Genomic DNA, 18,532 nt, shown 5'->3' with positions numbered 1-18,532 from the left:
TTATACATCATATCTAATGGTTGCCCAGGAGCCTGAGCATTAATCCTTAAGTCCAGAGTTGTTAGTTTTATTCTGGGGTGTGAATTGAAGTAGGTAGAGTTTCCCCTTTTACATAAATACTGTTAAGCATCTCTTAAGTCAGGCAGCATGCTAAACCTAGCACCTTTCATGTACTAGACTAAACTAGTTGAGTAAGAAAACGGTGTCTAGAGTTCCCAGTATGGTGCAGTGGGTTAAGGATCCAGCGTTGCTGCTGCTACTGTGGTGTAGGTTACAGCTCCAGACTGGATTCAGTCCCTGACCGGGGAATTTCCAAATACCTTGGGTGGAGCCAAAAAAGAAAAACAGTTTCTATAACAGACGTGAAAGAAAATACTGGATTTGCTAATTGTTTCTTTCCTGCTAAGCTTCAATTAAGTTAATAATTTTAACTCATATTACTTAAAAAACAATCGTCTAATGCAAATTACAGACTAGGGTGGCAAAAGCTAAGAAATATAAGACTTGGATCCTATCTTTGGAGTTCTCTTTGGGGAGATCAACAAGCCCTACCCCTTGGGAAAAGTCAGGGAGTCCCAGGAGGTGGCATGGGCACCGTTCCAGGAGACACGTTGGCGTTTCAGTGCCTGAGAGAACACCAAGGCCTGGGGTTGGTCCAGGAGGGCGTGTGTGTTCACTTAGCAGAATATCTCTAGCCACTTGTCTTATTCCTCAACAGCAGTGCTTGTCTTTACTTCACAGTAGCCATGATACAGTGAGCCAAATAGGGAGGTCCAGTAGCTGTTGGATAGTAGTTTTTACCCACAGTCCTGCTTACTTTCCTTTCCCATGGCTGATGGTGGAGAGTCCTAGATATCTCTGGAGGCTGTACAACAGCTAGCATCTCAAATAAAGAAAAAGCACATTTTCTAAGCAGTATTATATCAACTTTAAAAGTCTTATATTCCAAAGCCCCATGTCAGTTTCTTGTGTCCTGGGAAGAATATTCAGAGCTGTCTTTGGAAGGCAGCACCCAGTCCTTCAGACTGAACTGGGATCAGGGAACCCCCCATCTGGCTCTGTAGACCCAGGGCAGGTGCCAAAAAGGGGGACAGAAGAGGAATGAAGAGCCAAAGCCCAACGGGCAATGTGTCTAGCATGGGAAATGGACGTTCATCTGTAAATAAGTCCACACTCACCCCTGGCAGGTCACACTCGTTGGTGGGACCCGTGGGTGCGGCTACTTCAAGGCACTTGAAACTCAGTACACAATAATGAAAAAAACAAAACAAAACAATAATGAGAGTGGTGTTTTGGTGGGAATCCAGCTAGAGAATGTCATTTTATTCTGACCTGAGTTCTCTTCTGTGCTTTCAGTTTTGATTAAAGTCCTGCACTTCCTGTTCTAGACGAGAATGCTGATATGTGCTGGAGAATTCCCCCATGTTCTGTGTCATAGGGTGGTTGCTTTTCCATGAAAGACCTTTGGCCTTATTTAGACTTAATTTGAGTGCTGTTGTGTCGAGTGCTGTTTGTGCTTAAGGTTGTGTTTGATGATCTGAGGCCTATAGCCAATTTTTATTTATGAGGCACTTAACTTTATAGAAAAAGGAACTCGGTAACTGTCATCTTTATTTATAGGCCCCAGGTTCACGTTTTAGTCATGCCCGCATGAAAGCATTCATGTCTCCATATATTGCTGCTATGAATGTGCAAATACTATTTAAAATTTTTGCACTTAATATAATCTCTCAAACCCCTTTCCACATTTTTATATAATATATCCAACTATATAAATGCCAGTGTTTACTCTACAGAACGTGGAAGCTCTGGATCCACGAGGTCGAAGCTTGTTGCACCTTGCCGTTTCTTTGGGACATTTGGAATCTGCTAGAGTCTTGCTCCGACACAAAGCAGATGTCACAAAAGAAAATCGCGAGGGATGGACAGGCAAGTATACTTATAAAATAATTGAAAGCCTTTAATTTCATTTCTCTTTCTGATTCTATCAGAAGTGTGCCCCTCCTACTGCCTCATTGAGGTTTCTTCTTCCTTCCTTCCTTTCTTTCTTTTGCTTTTAGGGCTGCACCCGTGGCATATGGAGGTTCCCAGGCTAGGAGTCAAATCAGAGCTACAGATGCTGGCCTACACCACAGCCACAGCAACATGGGATCCAAGCTGAGTCCGCAGCCACAGCGCACGGCAACGCTGGATCCTTAACCCACTGAGCAAGGCCAGGGATCAAACCCACAACCTCATGATTCCTAGTTGGACTTGTTTCCTCTGTGCCATGACAGGAACTCCGAGGTATATTCTTTATATTCTTGGTTGTAGAATATCCTTTTTGTTAAGTTTCAGTCTCTTTTAATCGATAGTTGTTCAGCAAGTTGTTGTGATTTTGGTGTATTCGCAAGGCCCTTCTACTCCACTGTCTTGTCTCTTGCATCATTTTCTCTTTCTGAATAAAGGCCCGTCTCAATCCTCATTGTCCTCAGAGTCATCTTTGTCTTAAGGCTCTTTGTCTCTTGGGATGTGGTGCCCAGTGAGGAGACAACAGCCTCGGGTTCTGCTGGCTGGTCTGCACAGTAGTCCGAATTGTGTCCTGTACCAAAAGCCCAGGGCTGAGGGTGATTCCTCAGCCAAATAGCAGCTCTCATGCACCGGACATGAATGAGGAGGCCAGACTTCCCCTGCAGAATGTGGTGGTAACTCCAGCGAATCCAACAAGATAGACAAAATATTTTTTTTTGCCTTTTTGCTATTTCTTTGGGCCGCTCCCACGGCATATGGAGGTTCCCAGGCTAGGGGTCGAATCAGAGCTGTAGCCCCTGGCCTACGCCAGAGCCACAGCAACACGGGATCCGAGCCGCGTCTACAACCTACACCACAGCTCACGGCAATGCCAAGATAGACAAAATTAAAAAGAAATTATGGCGAAAAGTAGTATCCTTTTCCAGGGAGGTACTGGCATTTGTTTTGCAAGCTCTCGTACTGTTGGTCAGAGTAATTCTGAGTTGACTGAGCAAGGATACACACAACACAAGCCCTACCTGCCTGTCTCCACATAACCGTAGTTGTGTGATCGCACAATTAAAGCCAGCTCTGAAGACACTTTCAGGATTTTGGAGCCAGTGGTGGGAGAAGGGAGGGTAGAGAAGGATGATCAAGAGGCTAAGAGTGCTCTGTTCTCATCTCTTCTCAGTTAGGTAAGAGCTAGAAATAAGGAGTCATGGTCATAAAGCTAAGGTGGGACCGTACCCTCTGTCCCACCTTGAAGAAAATGTTGGCCTTTGATCCACGTAGATCCTTCCCTTCCTTTCCCTTCCCTTTTCTTTTCTTTGCCATGCCCTTGGCATGTGGAAGTTCCTGGGCCAGGGATTGAACCTGTGCCACAGCTGCAACCAGAGCCGCAGCAAGAACACCACAGGATCCTTAACCCGCTGAACCAGGAGGGAACTTTGTCCACACAGATACTTTTCAAACTGGCTTTGGAATTTGTCAGAAAGTGTGAGAATACTGGGTGATCAAACTTCACCTTTTTGCCTTCCAGTTTTACACGAGGCCGTGAGCACTGGCGATCCCGAGATGGTGTACACAGTTCTTCAGCACCGAGACTACCACAACACGACCATGGCCCTGGAGGGAGTTCCTGAGCTGCTCCGGAAGATTCTTGAGGTAGCCATAAAAATGGCCAATGCCATCATTTGAGTTGAGTGCTGACACGGCAGCTGGAAACACAGTCTGACATCCTCGAGCGCCTTCCTAGAGAGTTTTATGAATCGTGAATACGATGTATTGAATACCATATAGCTCTATGCTGTACCGTAAAGCTTTATTCCTTGCTATTCCAACTTGTGAAATGAAGTCTTTTACAAATTAAGTTTCTGGGTCACTAGACTTACTCTCTTAAGTGCTATTTAAAAGTTATAACTTAAGACAAGTGGACATCAAACAATTAATTGTCTAGCTGCCTGTTTTCTTAAAAGTAGCATCCGAGCTCAGGTCATCTTGGGGAAATTGTAATGAACATGGTTACTAGACAGGGATTTTCGGGCCTGTTGAGACTCAGAAGTCTATGTGCAACTCTTTTTTTTAGGGCCACACCCCAGGCATATGTAAGTTCCCAGGCTAGGAGTCGAATCGGAGCTACAGCTGCCAGTCTACACCATAGCCACGGCAACACGGGATCCGAGCTGTGTCTGCGACCTATACCACAGCTTATGGCAACACTGGATCTCCGACCAACCGAGTGAGGCCAGGGATCGAACCTGCATCCTCATGACTACTGGTTGGATTTGTTTCTGCTATGCCACAACAGGAACTCCTTATGTGCAACTCTTCTTAACAACACTTTCATTCTCACTATTAGTATTTTGTGACTGCTATGTAATCCATTGCCTTAACTTACTTAGTTTTGGCTTTGGGGCAGTTTATCTGTCTTGTGAATGAAAATATGTGGGCACTTGGAGAACTTTCTTAAAAAGTTTTACTTCTAGGGTCTCAGATTGCTTAGGAAGATGGTTACCGTTCTTCAGATAATTTTTGTCACCTGCAGTAACCATCTTATTGGTCACCCATGTGCAATATTCATGGGGCAGCTGGAGATGTGGCAGTACCAGTGATTCAGTTTTCATGTCATTTATTCTCAGTTTAAACTCAGAAGTACACTCCCTGAAATATTTCCAAAGGTATTTGCTAGAAAAAAATGGCATTACATATTTCTTGAGAAAAATGAATAGTTCTTTTGAGAAAAGGAAGAACTTTGCTGTAAGACAATCACTGCTTGTTATCTGTGCCCTGTTCTTTAAAAAAATAGTTCTCTGACATTTAAGCTAACTCCTGCCTAAGATACTCATTTTTCAGGTACTACAAAGAAACCTTCCATGAAATATTAACTTGTATTCACTGTTTTTATTTTTATTTTTTATTTTTATTTTTTTTGCCTTTCTGCCATTTCTTGGGCCGCTCCAGCGGCATATGGAGGTTCCCAGGCTAGGGGTCAAATCGGAGCTGTAGCCCCCGGCCTACACCAGAGCCACAGCAACACAAGATCCGAGCCTCGTCTACAACCTACACCACAGCTCACGGCAACGCCAGATCGTTAACCCACTGAGCAAGGGCAGGGACCGAACCCGAAACCTCATGGTTCCTAGTCGGATTCGTTAACCACTGCGCCACGACGAGAACTCCTTTTTATTTATTTATTTATTTTATTTTTCATATCCACTGTTTTTAAAATAGGTCTGGGAGTTCCCATTGTGGCTCAGCAATAATGAACCCAACCAGTATCCATGAGGATGCAGGTTTGATCCTGGCCTTGCTCGGTGGGTTAAGGATCCGGTGTTGCTGAGAGCTGTGGTGTAGGTTGTAGACATGGCTTGGAATCTTCGTCGCTGTGGCTCTGGTGTAGGCCAGCAGCTGTAGCCCTGATTTGAACCCTAGCCTGGGAAATTCCATATGCCGTGGGTGCAGCCCAAAAAAGCAAAATAAAAAAATAGGTGTGTGTTGGAGTTCCCTGGTGGCTCAGCAGGTTAAAGATCTGGTATTGTCACTGCTATGGCTTGGGTCGCTGCTGTGGCATGGGTTCAATCCCTGGCCAGGGAACTTTCATATGCTGCAGGCAATGCAAAAAAAAAAAAAAGTAGGAAAAAGTAAAATAGGTGTATGTTTGAGTGCACAAAGATCACATAGGTTTATTGTTTTCTTATCTAACTTATTGCAGGACGAATTAAAAGCATCATATGTCCATTTGACAAAGCAGAAGATGACTTATTTAACATGACTACTCACATTTAAAAAATTCAGTGTAGGGAGTTCCCGTCGTGGCTCAGCAGAAATGAATCTGACTAGTAACCATGAGGATGCAGGTTCGATCCCTGGCCTTGATCAGTGGGTTAAGGATCCGGTGTTGCCGTGAGCAGTGGTGTGGGTTGCAGACGTCACTCGGATCCTGTGTTGCTGTGGCTCTGGTGCAGGCCAGCGGCTACAGCTCTCATTTGACCCTTAGCCTGGGAACCTCCATATGCCACAGGCGGGGCCCTAAAAAGACAAACAAAAAATTCAGTGTAAAGGATTTTCTTTTTTTACCTGTATTGATCCATAGCCATGAACTGCATTGCACTGTATTCTCTGCTGGAGGTTGTAGACAGCCCACCAATGGCCTGGTGCTGGTGGCACCAGAGGCCATGGTTGATGGCTTGTCTTTCAATGGCATCTCCTTATTACATGTCTACGTTTCTTATCCATTGCCCCTTGGAATGTCTTCACCCCATCATTGGAATTTCTAGCATTTCTCTATAGGAATTCCGTATTCTATTTCTGGATATGTTGTATCCATTGTTTTTAAAATAGGTGTGTATTGGAGTTTCCTGGTGGCTCTGAGGATTAAGGATCAGGCATTGTCACTGCTGTGGCTCAGGTCTCTGCCCTGGTGAGGTGGTTTAGCCCCTGGCCTGAGATCTTTCATGTGCCCTGGGCACAGCCAAAAAGAAAAGGAAAAAATAAAATAGGTGTGTATTCTCTTTCTCTGTAGGAAGTCGTGGTAGGTCAGAAAATCATCCTAAACAGGGATGCTGTGGTAGTGTGAAACCTCAAAATCCAAATACACCAGATGTAAGAGGAAAGTAGGGGCAAAAGTCTTCCGTTAAGTGGAGGGAAAATTCACCTGCCTGGAGGCAGTGATGTCCCAAAACCTCTTGTTTTTCAGGGTGGTCCAGTAAACATGAAGCCCGTCCCAGCACACAAAGCCATTTATAGTCAAGTTCCCTGTAGGACAGATGGAGTCCACACTCCTTTCTCTCTGCTTGGACCAGCCTGTGACCCAGGTCGAGAGGCAGTGCTTGAGCCCATCCTTCTGGCTCATTTGCTGTTATGTAGGAACCCAGCTAGCCCCTAAATCAGATTTGACTTTTATCTCCCTCCAACCTTGTCACTTGCAGTTAACCTTATTAACTGTCTAGACATATTTTATATCAAGATAAAATAACAGCCTGAATATAAAATAAGCAGTAGGTTTGATGGGTTTACAATTTATGTTTCTTCTTACTTTCTCTGTTCTTTTTCCCTTAAACAACCCTATTAACCCTGACTATGTTTGTGTTTAGTTAATGGTGCCAAGGGTAATTTATTTTAAACCTTTGTCCTTTAGGCTCCAGATTTCTACGTGCAGATGAAATGGGAATTCACCAGCTGGGGTGAGTGGCATTGAGCTTGGAAGGCATGTAGATTGGATATAAGCTTATTTTTCCTTTGTAAAAGTTGTATGTATTTTAAATTTAAACTTATTTATTTATTTAGGTTTTTAGGGCTGCACCTGCACCATATGAAAGTTCCCGGGCTAGGGGTCAAGTCGGAGCTGCAGCTGGCAGCCTACGTCACAGCCACAGCAACACCAGATCCGAGCTGAGTCTGTGACCTATACCACAGCTCACAGCAATGCTGGATCCTTAGCCTACTGAGCAAGGCCAGGGATTAAACCCGCATCCTCATGGATACTAGTTGGGTTCATTAGCACTGAGCCACAGTGGTAACTCCCTATATGTATTTTTTTAAAAAATCCAGGAGATGCATAAATAAGAATAAGGGAGGAGTTCCCTCTGTGGTGCAGTGGGTTGTCTCTGTGGTGTTGCTGGTTCAATCTCCAGCCCAGCTCAGTGCGTTAAGCATCTGGCATTGCCACAGCTGTGGTGTAGCTCGCAGATGTAGCTCAGATTTGACTCCTGGTCTGGGAACATCCATATGTCATGGGCATGGTCAGGGGAAAAAAAGGATAAGGGAAAACAGTCACTCACAGTCCCACTTGAGCACAACCGCTGTTAATGCTTTAGGTGTATTCCTTCCAATCTTTTCCTGAAGGCAAAAGACTTTTTCTCCCAAATATTCATAAATATAATATGTAGACAATCTTGTCTCCTTTTGTCACTTATATCTGACATTTATTTCATATTTTTAGTTTTTAAAAATACAACTTTAGGAGTTCACTTGTGGTGTAGTGGGTTAAGGATCTGGCATTGTCACTGCAGGGGTCCAGGTCACCAGTGTGGCATGGGTTCAGCCCCTGGCCTGGGGAAAAAAAAAAAATCACTTTAAATGGCTAAAATCTTAGTAAGTAGATTTAACATAATTCAGTTACTCATTTCCTGATGTCATTCAACTTGATTTTTTTTTTTTGTCTTTTTGCTATTTCTTTGGGCCACTCCCACGGCATATGGAGGTTCCCAGGCTAGGGGTCAAATCAGAGCTGTAGCCCCCAGCCTACGCCAGAGCCACAGCAACGTGGGATCCGAGCCGAGTCTGCAACCTACACCATAGCTCACGGCAACGCCGGATCGTTAATGCACTGAGCAAGGGCAGGGACCGAACCCGCAACCTCATGGTTCCTAGTCGGATTCGTTAACCACTGCGCCATGACGGGAACTCCCAACTTGATTCTTTTAAACTTGTTTTTTAAGGAAGAAGATGAGATGAATATATATGTGTATATATATATATATATATATACACATATATATATATTTTTTTTTCACAAAATGGATGTATTTCTCCAAAATCTTATGTAAGGCAAATTGACAGACAGTAATTTTTCTAGATGTTCTTCTTGTTTCTTATAAATCAGTTAATGACAACTTCTAACTCCCAAATTTTTAGCTATTTTCACTCTCCAACTTCCCTTCCAGACGAGAAGTCATATTTGTGATGAAACATTTAAGTGAAGCAGAAAGTATATGGAAGAAGAGAACTTCATCTTCTTCTATGAAATGAAATTCTTTTTAATGCACGTAATCACTCTGATCTCAGCTTTTGTTAAAAAGCAGCGTATTTTAGACATTTGCTGTCTTGAATGGCATGATAACTGTGTGGTGGGCTGCAGCCAGATGGTGAGAGTAGCATATGTGAATGAGGACAGCCAGATGGACGCATTCTAGCCCTGATGGTGGTCCATAAGAGGGGTTCGTTCTGGGCCTGAGAATTCTCTTGGGAAGTTCATTTAGAGTTTTCTCTGGACAGGACATGGATTTGTACTTTTATAAACAGCTAAAGAACAGAAGGTCTGTTTTTATTTTTTAAGGATGACTTTGTATATCTTCATTGTGGGAGCCAAGTCCAGTTTTGTGTGATTGTTACCATCTTGCCAGGCCTGTCCTTTCAGTAAAGTCAAGAGTCCTGATTCCCTGGGCCTGGCTGTTCTGCTTGGCTGGCGGGCTTTTCTCAGTAGTACACTTCTCTCCTCCAGTGCCCCTGGTTTCCAGAATATGCCCAAATGATGTCTGTCGCATTTGGAAAAGTGGTGCCAAGCTGCGTGTGGATATCACATTGCTGGGATTTGAGAACATGAGCTGGATAAGAGGGAGGCGGAGTTTTATATTTAAGGGAGAAGGTGAGTGGTTCTGTTGTAATAAGCTACAGAGTGCTTTTTAACCATCTGAATGTATTCACATTGAAGTTCCCTTGTGGCACAGGGAGTTAAAGATCCAGGGTTGTCATTGCTGTGGCTCTGGTTGCTGCTATGGCTCAGGTTTGATCCCTGGCTTGGGAACTTCCACACACTGAGGGAAGTGGCAGGAAGTGCCAAGGAACCAAAAAAAAAAAAAGAAAGTGTTCACATTTATATGCCTCATCTGAGCCTGTCAGGGTATGTTTTATTGTGGTTGTTGTTGTTCTTATCAGTCATTCAGCTTTCAATTCCTGTATCTTATTTCTTGTCTGAATAGTCCTCTTGCACATATCATTTACCACCCAACACCGTTACCCTCTTCCCATATGTCTGTCTTATTTTCTTGAACCTCTGAGTACAAGACTCTGTCTTGTATCTCTTTATATTCTGTCCATAACCGGGCATGACTCGCCTTATGAGGGTGAGAAATGGCACGGCTAACCCCATGTTGTGCATAAATAATTGATATTAATTATGTCATCATATACTTAAAGAAGTACACAGATGAAATATGTTGCTAACAAAGAATGCAAATTATTTTAAAAGTCTGCCTTTTTGAGGAAGTTGGCCCAGAGCCTCCTCTAAGTTGCGGACAATTGGCCAGATCACCCCTGGGGAGGTAGGTAATCACTAATAGTCTTTAGGTTTTATCGGATAGCACCTGGGAGGGGAAGTGTGAAAGATGATGTAGTTTAACCCACGAAGCTTCCTTGGTTTTGCATCTCCCTTGCACTGTGCTTAGTTATGCCCTGGTTTCCATTGACAGACAACTGGGCGGAGTTGATGGAGGTCAACCACGATGACAAAGTGGTCACCACCGAACACTTTGACCTCTCCCAGGAAATGGAGCGCCTCACTCTGGACTTGATGAAGCCAAAAGGCAGGGAGGTTGAGAGGCGGCTCACAAGCCCAGTCATTAACACCAGCCTCGATACTAAAAACATTGCTTTTGAAAGGTACGGATTCAGATTCTGCATTTTCATGTCTAATCCCTTTACTGCCATCTTTAGTGGCATGTATGCACTAATTGGAACTTGTGGGTGGATTGGAATTTTTCTAATGTGGCATAATAAACACTAGTGGGCTGTGGAGGTGATCTCTGTTCTAACCAAATAGAAACCATAGCCGACATCCTCTATCATTTTTATAGCACACTGGTTAAGTCTTGGAGAAATGTCCTTATATTCTTTTATGGGCCCTTTCTGATGGATTTTACTTGAATTTTATTTTTGTGTATGGCAATCCACAAGACACCCCCCCGCCCCTGCCCCGAACCAGCCCCAAACCATGGAGCTTGGAGTTACCAAGGTAGAATCCATCCAGTATTGAATATGGTTCTACTCATAGTTGTGAGATTCACACTTACTATACAGTTGATCGTGGTTCCCCCCGTCCACGCCCTGCTTCCCTGTGAGGCCTAAGAGTTTAGAGCAGGAGTGTGGAGGGGTTTCAGTTTCATTCCAGACTTTATCTGGAGCAACCTCTGGGGAGGTCTGTGCCTCAGTTAATCAGATGAGACACCATCTCTGGACCAATCCATGCAAGGAGGGCCTCTGAAAGGAAGGTGGAGGCTGTCCCAGCCATTAGCCCTGTGCTCCCATGTGGAACACGCAGAACCGAGGGAGTCTGTAGGGCCCTGAGCATTTGCCTAGGATGTCACATCCTGCTCTCTGTGAGCCAAAGCAGCATAACCTGAGCCAGCATGGACAGTGTTCTCTTTCTCTTCTCTTAATGAATATATTAACTGTTCTCTTTCTTCTCTTCTTAGTTTCCAGTATAAAATGTATTACTAAAACAGAGAGTCTTCTATTTAGTCAACTTAAGACTTAAGCGCCCCTTCCCCCAATTAAGATCAGGCTGTGCAAATTAGGGTATTTGTTGGGAGCAGAAGAGAAAATGCCAGGTATGCTGCTGCTTTGGGTGGCACCAGGGCAGGGCCAGTCCCCTATCACCTGCCTCACCAGGTGATGGCTGCTGTCTTCCAGTTACAGCGAGGGTTAGGGACTGACTGTGGCTTTATCTGGAAGGGTCTTGGAAGACACCTCTAGGCTTTGGCATTTGCCTCTGCAGACCAGGGGGCACACCAGCTTAGGGCTCTTTCGGTAAAGCTGGGAGATGGGGAGCCTGCCCCCCATTGCGGCTAGCTGCATAGATGGAACTGGAGGAGCCTGGCGATAGAGCAGCGAACTGTGGCTCTGAGCAAGCAACTTAATCTCTCCAGGCCTCTATTTCCTCAGCTGAAAGGAGAAAGAGAGTGAATCTTGAGATGAAATCTTAGATGTCATGAGAAGAGCCACTGTTCCCTCTAGTTCACCAGCAGAGCCGTAAGCGTCCTTTGCTCTGAAGTGTCATTTACAGAGGGTGTGATGGTTACTGGCCATTACCCAGTAGAGCATAGGCAATGGCAGCCCGTTTCTTTTGTACTGAGACTAAGTTGCATTTTGTAGTCCTCTGGTCCCAGGGTTTCCAGACAGTTCAGACTAACCCTCCTTCTGCAACCAAGAGTGTGTTGCTGAAAGAGAACTTCTGGAAGGCAGCTGCTGTTTTTGGTGGTGCTCAGAAATATGTACTCAGTGAGCTTCTCATGCTTCCAGCAAGGGCTTGAGCCACTCCTGAGGATGGGGTTTGCAGGTAGGAAACTGTGCTTGCCAGCTTCTTACCTGACGTGTGAGCAAGCATTCTTCCAATTAAATTTGGAGGCTATGTGTCTGTTACATTATGATAGTCTTTTTTATCCATTTCTTTCTTCTACTCTGTTACTGGGAGCTTGGTGCTTGCAAAGTAATACTTTTCCCATTGTGAGTTTTTGACCTGCAGATATGTGCTTTCTGGTCACAGTTTGGATTTTTCCCTCCCTCCTCTAAAAGATTCTGCTCTGCCAACCTTAAACAAAACATTTCCTACCACCCTCTGAGCCTTTCTCTACATTGTGTAGTGGCCTCCAGGTGCCAGCATCTACTAAGTGGCCTTTGATATGCTAGTCTCAGTGGAGATGGGCAGAGTTGAAAATGGCAAAGGAGGAAGCTGGGTTTCCTGTCATTTTGAGATGCCTCTGCGTGTAGTCAGCTAATCAAGGAGCCAAGGAGTTATTAGAATCTTGCTTTTAAAATAGGTTGTAGACATTGTGTTTAATAAACTAACCTATCAGAGAATGGACATGGGGAAGGAGGTGGAGCAGCCAGAATTGCAGAAAGATCAGATGTGGGTGAGTGAGGAGAGTTGTGGTTCCCAGGAGAAGGGGCGGCTCTGTGTTCTCAGCATCCACCAAGGACAGAATGGAGCAGACCTAGTCATCCCCTGGTCCCTTGGAAGACGGTGTGTCTGAGAGCGATGATTTCCCATGCCAAGATATCAGGTGACTTACTGAAAGACAGGAACTAAGTATTGAATTCCTTCACCGAAAGGAATATCTCAATTTTCATTGGTTGCTGACTAAAGGGGAACTTGGGTTTATTAGTCTGTCAGCTGTGGTCCCTAACTCCCTACCCCCCAGGATTGTTATCTTGCTTCTGGGATGTCAGTTAGAGATGGCTGGCACCTGGTATCATCCCTTTAGGATGCCTCATTCCCTCCATGGGTCACATGACACTAATTGTGGATAACTAATGGAAAATCAAAGCTCTGGTGCCTTCTTTCTCTGATGGGCTGTAGTACACATGTAAAACTCCTCATACTCTTGTCTGGACCGACTTCATTTACCAAATCCCGTTCAAAGAAAAGCAGACCATTTGGAAACACAACACACAGATAATCGCACCCCCACCACCGTTCTTGAAGTTTCCTTCGTAGTGTCCTGCTTCACTCCAGGTGGGAGCAGGAGGCAGGCAGTTGCCCGCCGCAGAGCCAAGTGCAGCGGTCGCAGTGGAGCGAGGATGTGATGTCCTAGACAAAGGGGCAGTCTGGGCAGGGGTCCCCCACAAGTGGTAGCATTTCTCAAGGAGAGCTGCTTTGAAAACAAATCAGAGCCTCTTGGCCGCTTTTGGTTCCTAAGTGCATTATTTTCCAGGACCACATTGAGTTGAGTAACTGGATGTGCAGGCATGTTACTGATGCTGCAGCTGCTGCTGAAACGCTGGGCTACTTTAAAAGCAATTCCGGGTGGGGGATCCGGCGTTGCTGTGACCTGTGGTGTAGGTCCCAGACACAGCTCATGTCCCGAGTTGCTGTGGGTGTGGCGTAGGCCAGTGACTACAGCTCCGATTAGACCCCTAGCCTGGGAACATCCATATGTTTCTGCCCTAAAAAGCAGAAAATAAAAGAATAAAAGCAGTTCCACAGAGCTGGGCTGGAAAACTGCTTTTGACATGCTTTGTGCCCCTGCTGCATCGACCCCGACAAAGCGCATGACCCTCAAGCCATTGTGCAGGCTGATGGCTTCCACCAGCCTCCCTCCACAGTGACGGGTTCCTGCCCCAGCATTTTCTCCCGAGGAGCAGGATGGTCCGTGCCTCACTGTTGTGAGAATTCCTCGAGATCCGGCTGCTTACAGGGATAGAGCCGCCAACGTCAGTGCCTAGAGTTGGGATGACCTACACAGATGCACTAACCCAGGAGCCACCCAGTGGCCAGCCCTTGGATGCTGGTCATCTCCACTCAGTTCTTTAGGACAGCTGTCCTGTAAATGTCACCACCTTTGTTGCCTCTGCTGGCAGTTTTTGTAAAGAAGCCAAGAGTGGAGGCTTTCTATGCCAGGGGTGAGGCAAATTGATTAATAGCTGTGGGAGGGGGTGGGGGAGGCTTGAGCCATCTGTCATTAATAACATCCCTTTGTGGCCAACAGAACCATAATTTCCAAGTGTCCTTCACTAACCTAAGCTGGGGAAAAAAGAAAAAACTATAAAGGCTGCAGGGATAAATCTGAATGGCATATTGTACATGTAGAAATTTGTGGTGTTCACTTTTTATCAGAACTAAATCCGGATTCTGGGGCTGGAGGACAGATAAAGCAGAAGTTGTTAATGGTTACGAAGCAAAGGTAAAAGGAAACTCTTAAAATAAGATTTAATATAGCTATTTAGCTTCTATGCAAATGAGGAGTCTGTTCAGATTTTGTCATGCATCTGTGCCATGGAGGTGCTCTGGGGAATAAGTTCTGTCTCGTGTGTCTCTTACTTGGATTTATATCACACTTGACTGTCAGAAAATGGAATAACATGTCCTGAGGAGGCCTCTCGTTATGCCAAAGAGAATCAGTGTTGTAGAGACGTGAGTCCAGGTACCAGTTGTCCTGGTGGGAGTGACAGTTCCTTTCTTAAAAGAAAGGAAGAAGGAAAGGATCAGACTTAATGTTTCTTTTTATGACCTGAGTGGGTTAAAAAAATACATGTATTGTAAAGCAGCTTTTCTGAGTCTCCCAACATTTTCAGTCAGCCTAATTGTAACCAGTAGGCTTCTAACCCACTTACCTGAAGTCAATGAATTTGGGAAACAGCTGTCATAGTGGAGACGGTCGATTGAGTCATCTGGCATCTTGTCAGCTGGAAAATTGTTTCTTGGCCTTTCCCTAGCCCTGCAGTGCACCAGGGAGTGATGGCTCACGATGATGCTGCCAGGAGCTACAGGGCCTCTGGTGACCTCTCAGTGAGCAGAGAAAGCAAGATGCACTTAGCGTAGTTGTTGCAGTGCTGCGTCCGAGTCCTGAGTCTTTGGACACTGGGACTCCACGCTTGGCATGTATAGTTAATTCTCTTCTAACCGTGATATCTGATGTTCCTGATCCCAGTATTCCTGAGTCAACCCTGAAAACAGAGCATTGGCCCTGGCAGTTAAAATAATTTTTGGTCCATATATGGAATACCTTTTAAAGAAGTGGCTTGCTGGTTTTCTCTAAATCTTACTGTGTAGAGAACCTTGTGTCCCATCCTTTTTCCTCCTGCCCAGCAGATGGCTGTCTAAGTCAGTCTTACTATAAGATGACCACAAGTTAAGGCAAGAACGCGACACAGGTTTGTGTACCTTAGTAGACATCCAGCTGGGAGGCCTAAATTGCAGGACCAATTTTGAGAGTGTTTAGCCACAAGAAGGACAAGTAGGAAGATGCGGCCTGTCACTGTGAACTCCTCAGGGGTAATTAAAAATGTCAGAGATGCAAAGTAACTGCTGATGCATTTCTAAGTTGGTAGTTGTGTATTTTCTCTGAAGGGCCCTAATGAATGTTAACCATTTCTCATTTTTATTTTGCTGGATTTTTTTTTTTTTTTTGGCTTCCGCATTCTTGCTTTTGCTGTGCTTACGTGTTGAACTTTGATTCCCTGTGTCACTGTTTCCTTTTGCACACATCTTTCAAGGTTTACACAGTGAACAATGTGAGCGTGATAACCAAAATACGGACAGAACATCTGACTGAGGAAGAAAAAAAGAGATATAAAGGTACCCTCGCTCCTTCCCCCTTTTTTTAATCCTAGAGAGAGCCATTGTTGGCCTTGTTAAATATGGGGGTTAGGAAGTTCCCATGTGACTCAGTGGGTTAAGGATCCAGCATTGCTGCAATTGCAGCATGGGTCCTATCCCCAGCCTGGGAACTTCCACATGCCATGAGTTCAGCAAAAATATAATGTGTGTATATATATGGGGATTAATGTGATCAGCTCATGCAAATCCAGTATTTCCTTTTTATAAAATTTTCCTTAGTCTGATTCCTTCTTGGAGGTGCTTCCCCGTAATTGGCTTCAGCTGTAAATAAGGCCATTTACAAGGACTTGTTTATGTGTTACAAAGAACAATCTTTGGATTTGGTCAAAAATGTAGATCAGGATATTGGAGAATATTTATCACTGAAATGAGTGATTTTGTACAAACTATCACAATGGGAGATTCAGACAGAACATAGGCTCTGAGCCAAAACATGGCCAGAATGTGGTTGGCCTATCCCAGCTGGCCCAGGGCTGGTTCTGTGGCCTGGTCAAGTTACTTACCCGCTGTGCCTCGGTCTCCTCAGCAGTGAAATGAAGTGCTAAGACCTGTCTTAGGGTTATTGGGAGGATTTGATGAGTTATTGCATGGAAGCCTTGAGACTGGGGCCTGTGGTGTGGGGTAAACTTGCAGCTGTTGTTAACCCCTGCCACTTCCACCATTGTTCCCATCAGTCCAGTTTGACAGATGAGGAAACTGAGGCCTCGGACATATGAGAGGTCACCAGCCAACGTGTGGTTGGAATCCAGACCTGGCTTGTACCTAAATCCAAACTCTTTCTCCTATTCTGATTCTTTTTTTTTTGTTGTTGGTCTTTTTAGGACCGCACCACGACATATGGAGGTTCCCAGGCTAGGGGTCAAACTGGAGCTATAGCTGCCGGCCTACACCATAGCCACAGCAATGCTGGATCTTTAACCCACTGAGCGAGGCCAGGGATCGAGCCTGCAACCTCTTGGTTCCTAGTTGGATTCGTTCTTGCTGTGCCACAATGGGAACTCCTGATTTGATTCTTATAATTGTTGTTCATCCAGTTTAGCGATCCTAATAAAAAGTGTCCTGGAAAGGATAAGTTATCTGGGGGTTATTGGGGATGATTTTACTGACCCATCTGTAACAGAGTTCCTAATGCACAATGGGGAAGTGTGAAGGTAGGCCGAAAATCTCTTTCTTTCATTTTAAGTAAGGTATAATATTCAACATTCACCTCCCTTCCCCCACCCTATAGCGGACAGAAACCCACTGGAGTCTTTGCTGGGAACCGTGGAACACCAGTTTGGTGCCCAAGGGGTAAGTTGATGCCATGAGCTTCCAGCTCGGTTTAACAGAAGATGAGTAGTTTTCTGTGCTGTGGAGGCATGTATTGAATCCTGAGCAGGCCTACAGGCTAAAGCACACTCCCTAGCTGGAGCTCAAGATGTTCTTTTGGAAGAGAATGAGTCTTTGAAAATAAAGATTTTAGAGCCAGGCATTGACTATGGAAATCAGGTGCTTTCTGCCCTGCTTTAAACTAGGACCACTTTGGAGTTCCCGTCATGGCTCAGTGGTTAATGAATCCGACTAGAATTCATTGAGGATGGAGGTTCGATTCCTGGCCTTGCTCAGTGGGTTAACGATCTGGTGTTGCCGTGAGCTGTGGTGTAGGTTGCAAACTCGGCTCGGATCCCATGTTGCTGTGGCTCTGGCGTAGGCCGGTGGCTACAGCTCTGATTTGACCCCTAGCCTGGGAACCTCCACATGCTGCGGGAGAGGCCCAAGAAATGGCAAAAAGACCAAAAAAAAAAAACCCAAAAAAACAAAAAACCTAGGACTGCTTTATAAAAATGGAATTGCAATAAGGATTCAGGATTTTTAATTTTAATAGAGTACCTTGACAAACATTTTCTTACTCAGTCTTCACACCACCTCTGTGGAATTGCTGCAGTGGATGTCACTGTGGGTCAGAGAATGAAATGACTTTTCCATGTCACAGGCTAGAGAAGGACAGAGCTGGAACTTGAACTCCCAGTCTTCCAGATCTCATGTGCTTTCAGATATTTCTGTCTGTGTCTCTCTGTCTTTTTCCTTTCTATAATCAGGAGATAAAAAGGTGAAGGAGAGTGGAAAAATGATTTGAAATGGAGAAATCCACTAGACTTGGCCATGTAGTTTGGTAACACCTTTGTAGATTTTCTTATTCTGTGCAGTAACTTAATAAAAAAATGTTAATGACTAGAACTTCCTGCTCTGTAGCTGGTTAACATGTCCACCTCAGAGGCTGGGTGCCGTAGGCCTCCACTTGTCTGCACCATTTGGCATTTCTCACTCCCCTGAGTTCTGGCTCGGCAGGACCTCACCACAGAATGTGCCACCGCCAACAACCCCACAGCCATCACTCCAGATGAGTACTTCAACGAAGAGTTTGATCTGAAAGACAGGGACATCGGAAGGCCCAAAGAGCTGACGATTAGAACACAAAAGTAAGAGCAATTCAGTGGCCATTTTCAGCTTATAGAATCTTTGTTTCAGAAGTTGTGCAGTTTTCAGGTGTCACGTTTGGTCCTCCTTTCTGTTCCCTTCCTTTAAAAATAATTTCAGGAGTTCCCATCATGGCTCAGCAGGTGAAAAACCTGACATAGTCTCAGTGAGGATGCGGGTTCGATCCCTGGCCTCACTCACTGGCTTAAGAATCCGGCGTTGCCATGAGCTGTGGTGTAGGTCACAGATGCA

At 44.9% G+C, this 18,532-nt stretch overlaps 1 protein-coding gene across 10 annotated transcripts in view; it reads left to right on the top strand.

The window, feature by feature from the left end:
• ANKRD13A (ankyrin repeat domain 13A) overlaps positions 1-18,532 on the top strand; it is a 41,235-nt gene that overhangs the window by 13,122 nt on the left and 9,581 nt on the right. For 6 of the 10 annotated variants that reach the window (XM_084995588.1, XM_021074290.2, XM_021074291.2 and 3 more), the window contains exons 2-10: positions 1,797-1,929; positions 3,530-3,654; positions 7,127-7,172; positions 9,212-9,355; positions 10,179-10,368; positions 14,321-14,387; positions 15,700-15,781; positions 17,052-17,113; positions 18,152-18,282. In XM_084995588.1, the coding sequence (XP_084851714.1) occupies positions 3,565-3,654; positions 7,127-7,172; positions 9,212-9,355; positions 10,179-10,368; positions 14,321-14,387; positions 15,700-15,781; positions 17,052-17,113; positions 18,152-18,282 (812 nt within the window). In that variant the 5' untranslated portion in view covers positions 1,797-1,929; positions 3,530-3,564. Of the gene's footprint in view, positions 1-1,782; positions 1,930-3,529; positions 3,655-7,126; positions 7,173-9,211; positions 9,356-10,178; positions 10,369-14,320; positions 14,388-15,699; positions 15,782-17,051; positions 17,114-18,055; positions 18,283-18,532 lie in introns of all 10 variants that reach the window. The other 4 variants (XR_014826941.1, XR_014826940.1, XM_084995587.1 and 1 more) reach the window with 3 other exon arrangements.

The sequence above is a fragment of the Sus scrofa genome, chromosome 14 (genome assembly GCF_054392235.1).
Source record: "Sus scrofa isolate SSC_HxYL_T2T_F1_AM1 chromosome 14, Sscrofa_HxYL_maternal_Yorkshire_Landrace_v2.0, whole genome shotgun sequence".
NCBI classification, from domain to species: Eukaryota; Metazoa; Chordata; class Mammalia; order Artiodactyla; family Suidae; genus Sus; species Sus scrofa.
This window is presented reverse-complemented; position numbering and strand designations above follow the sequence as displayed.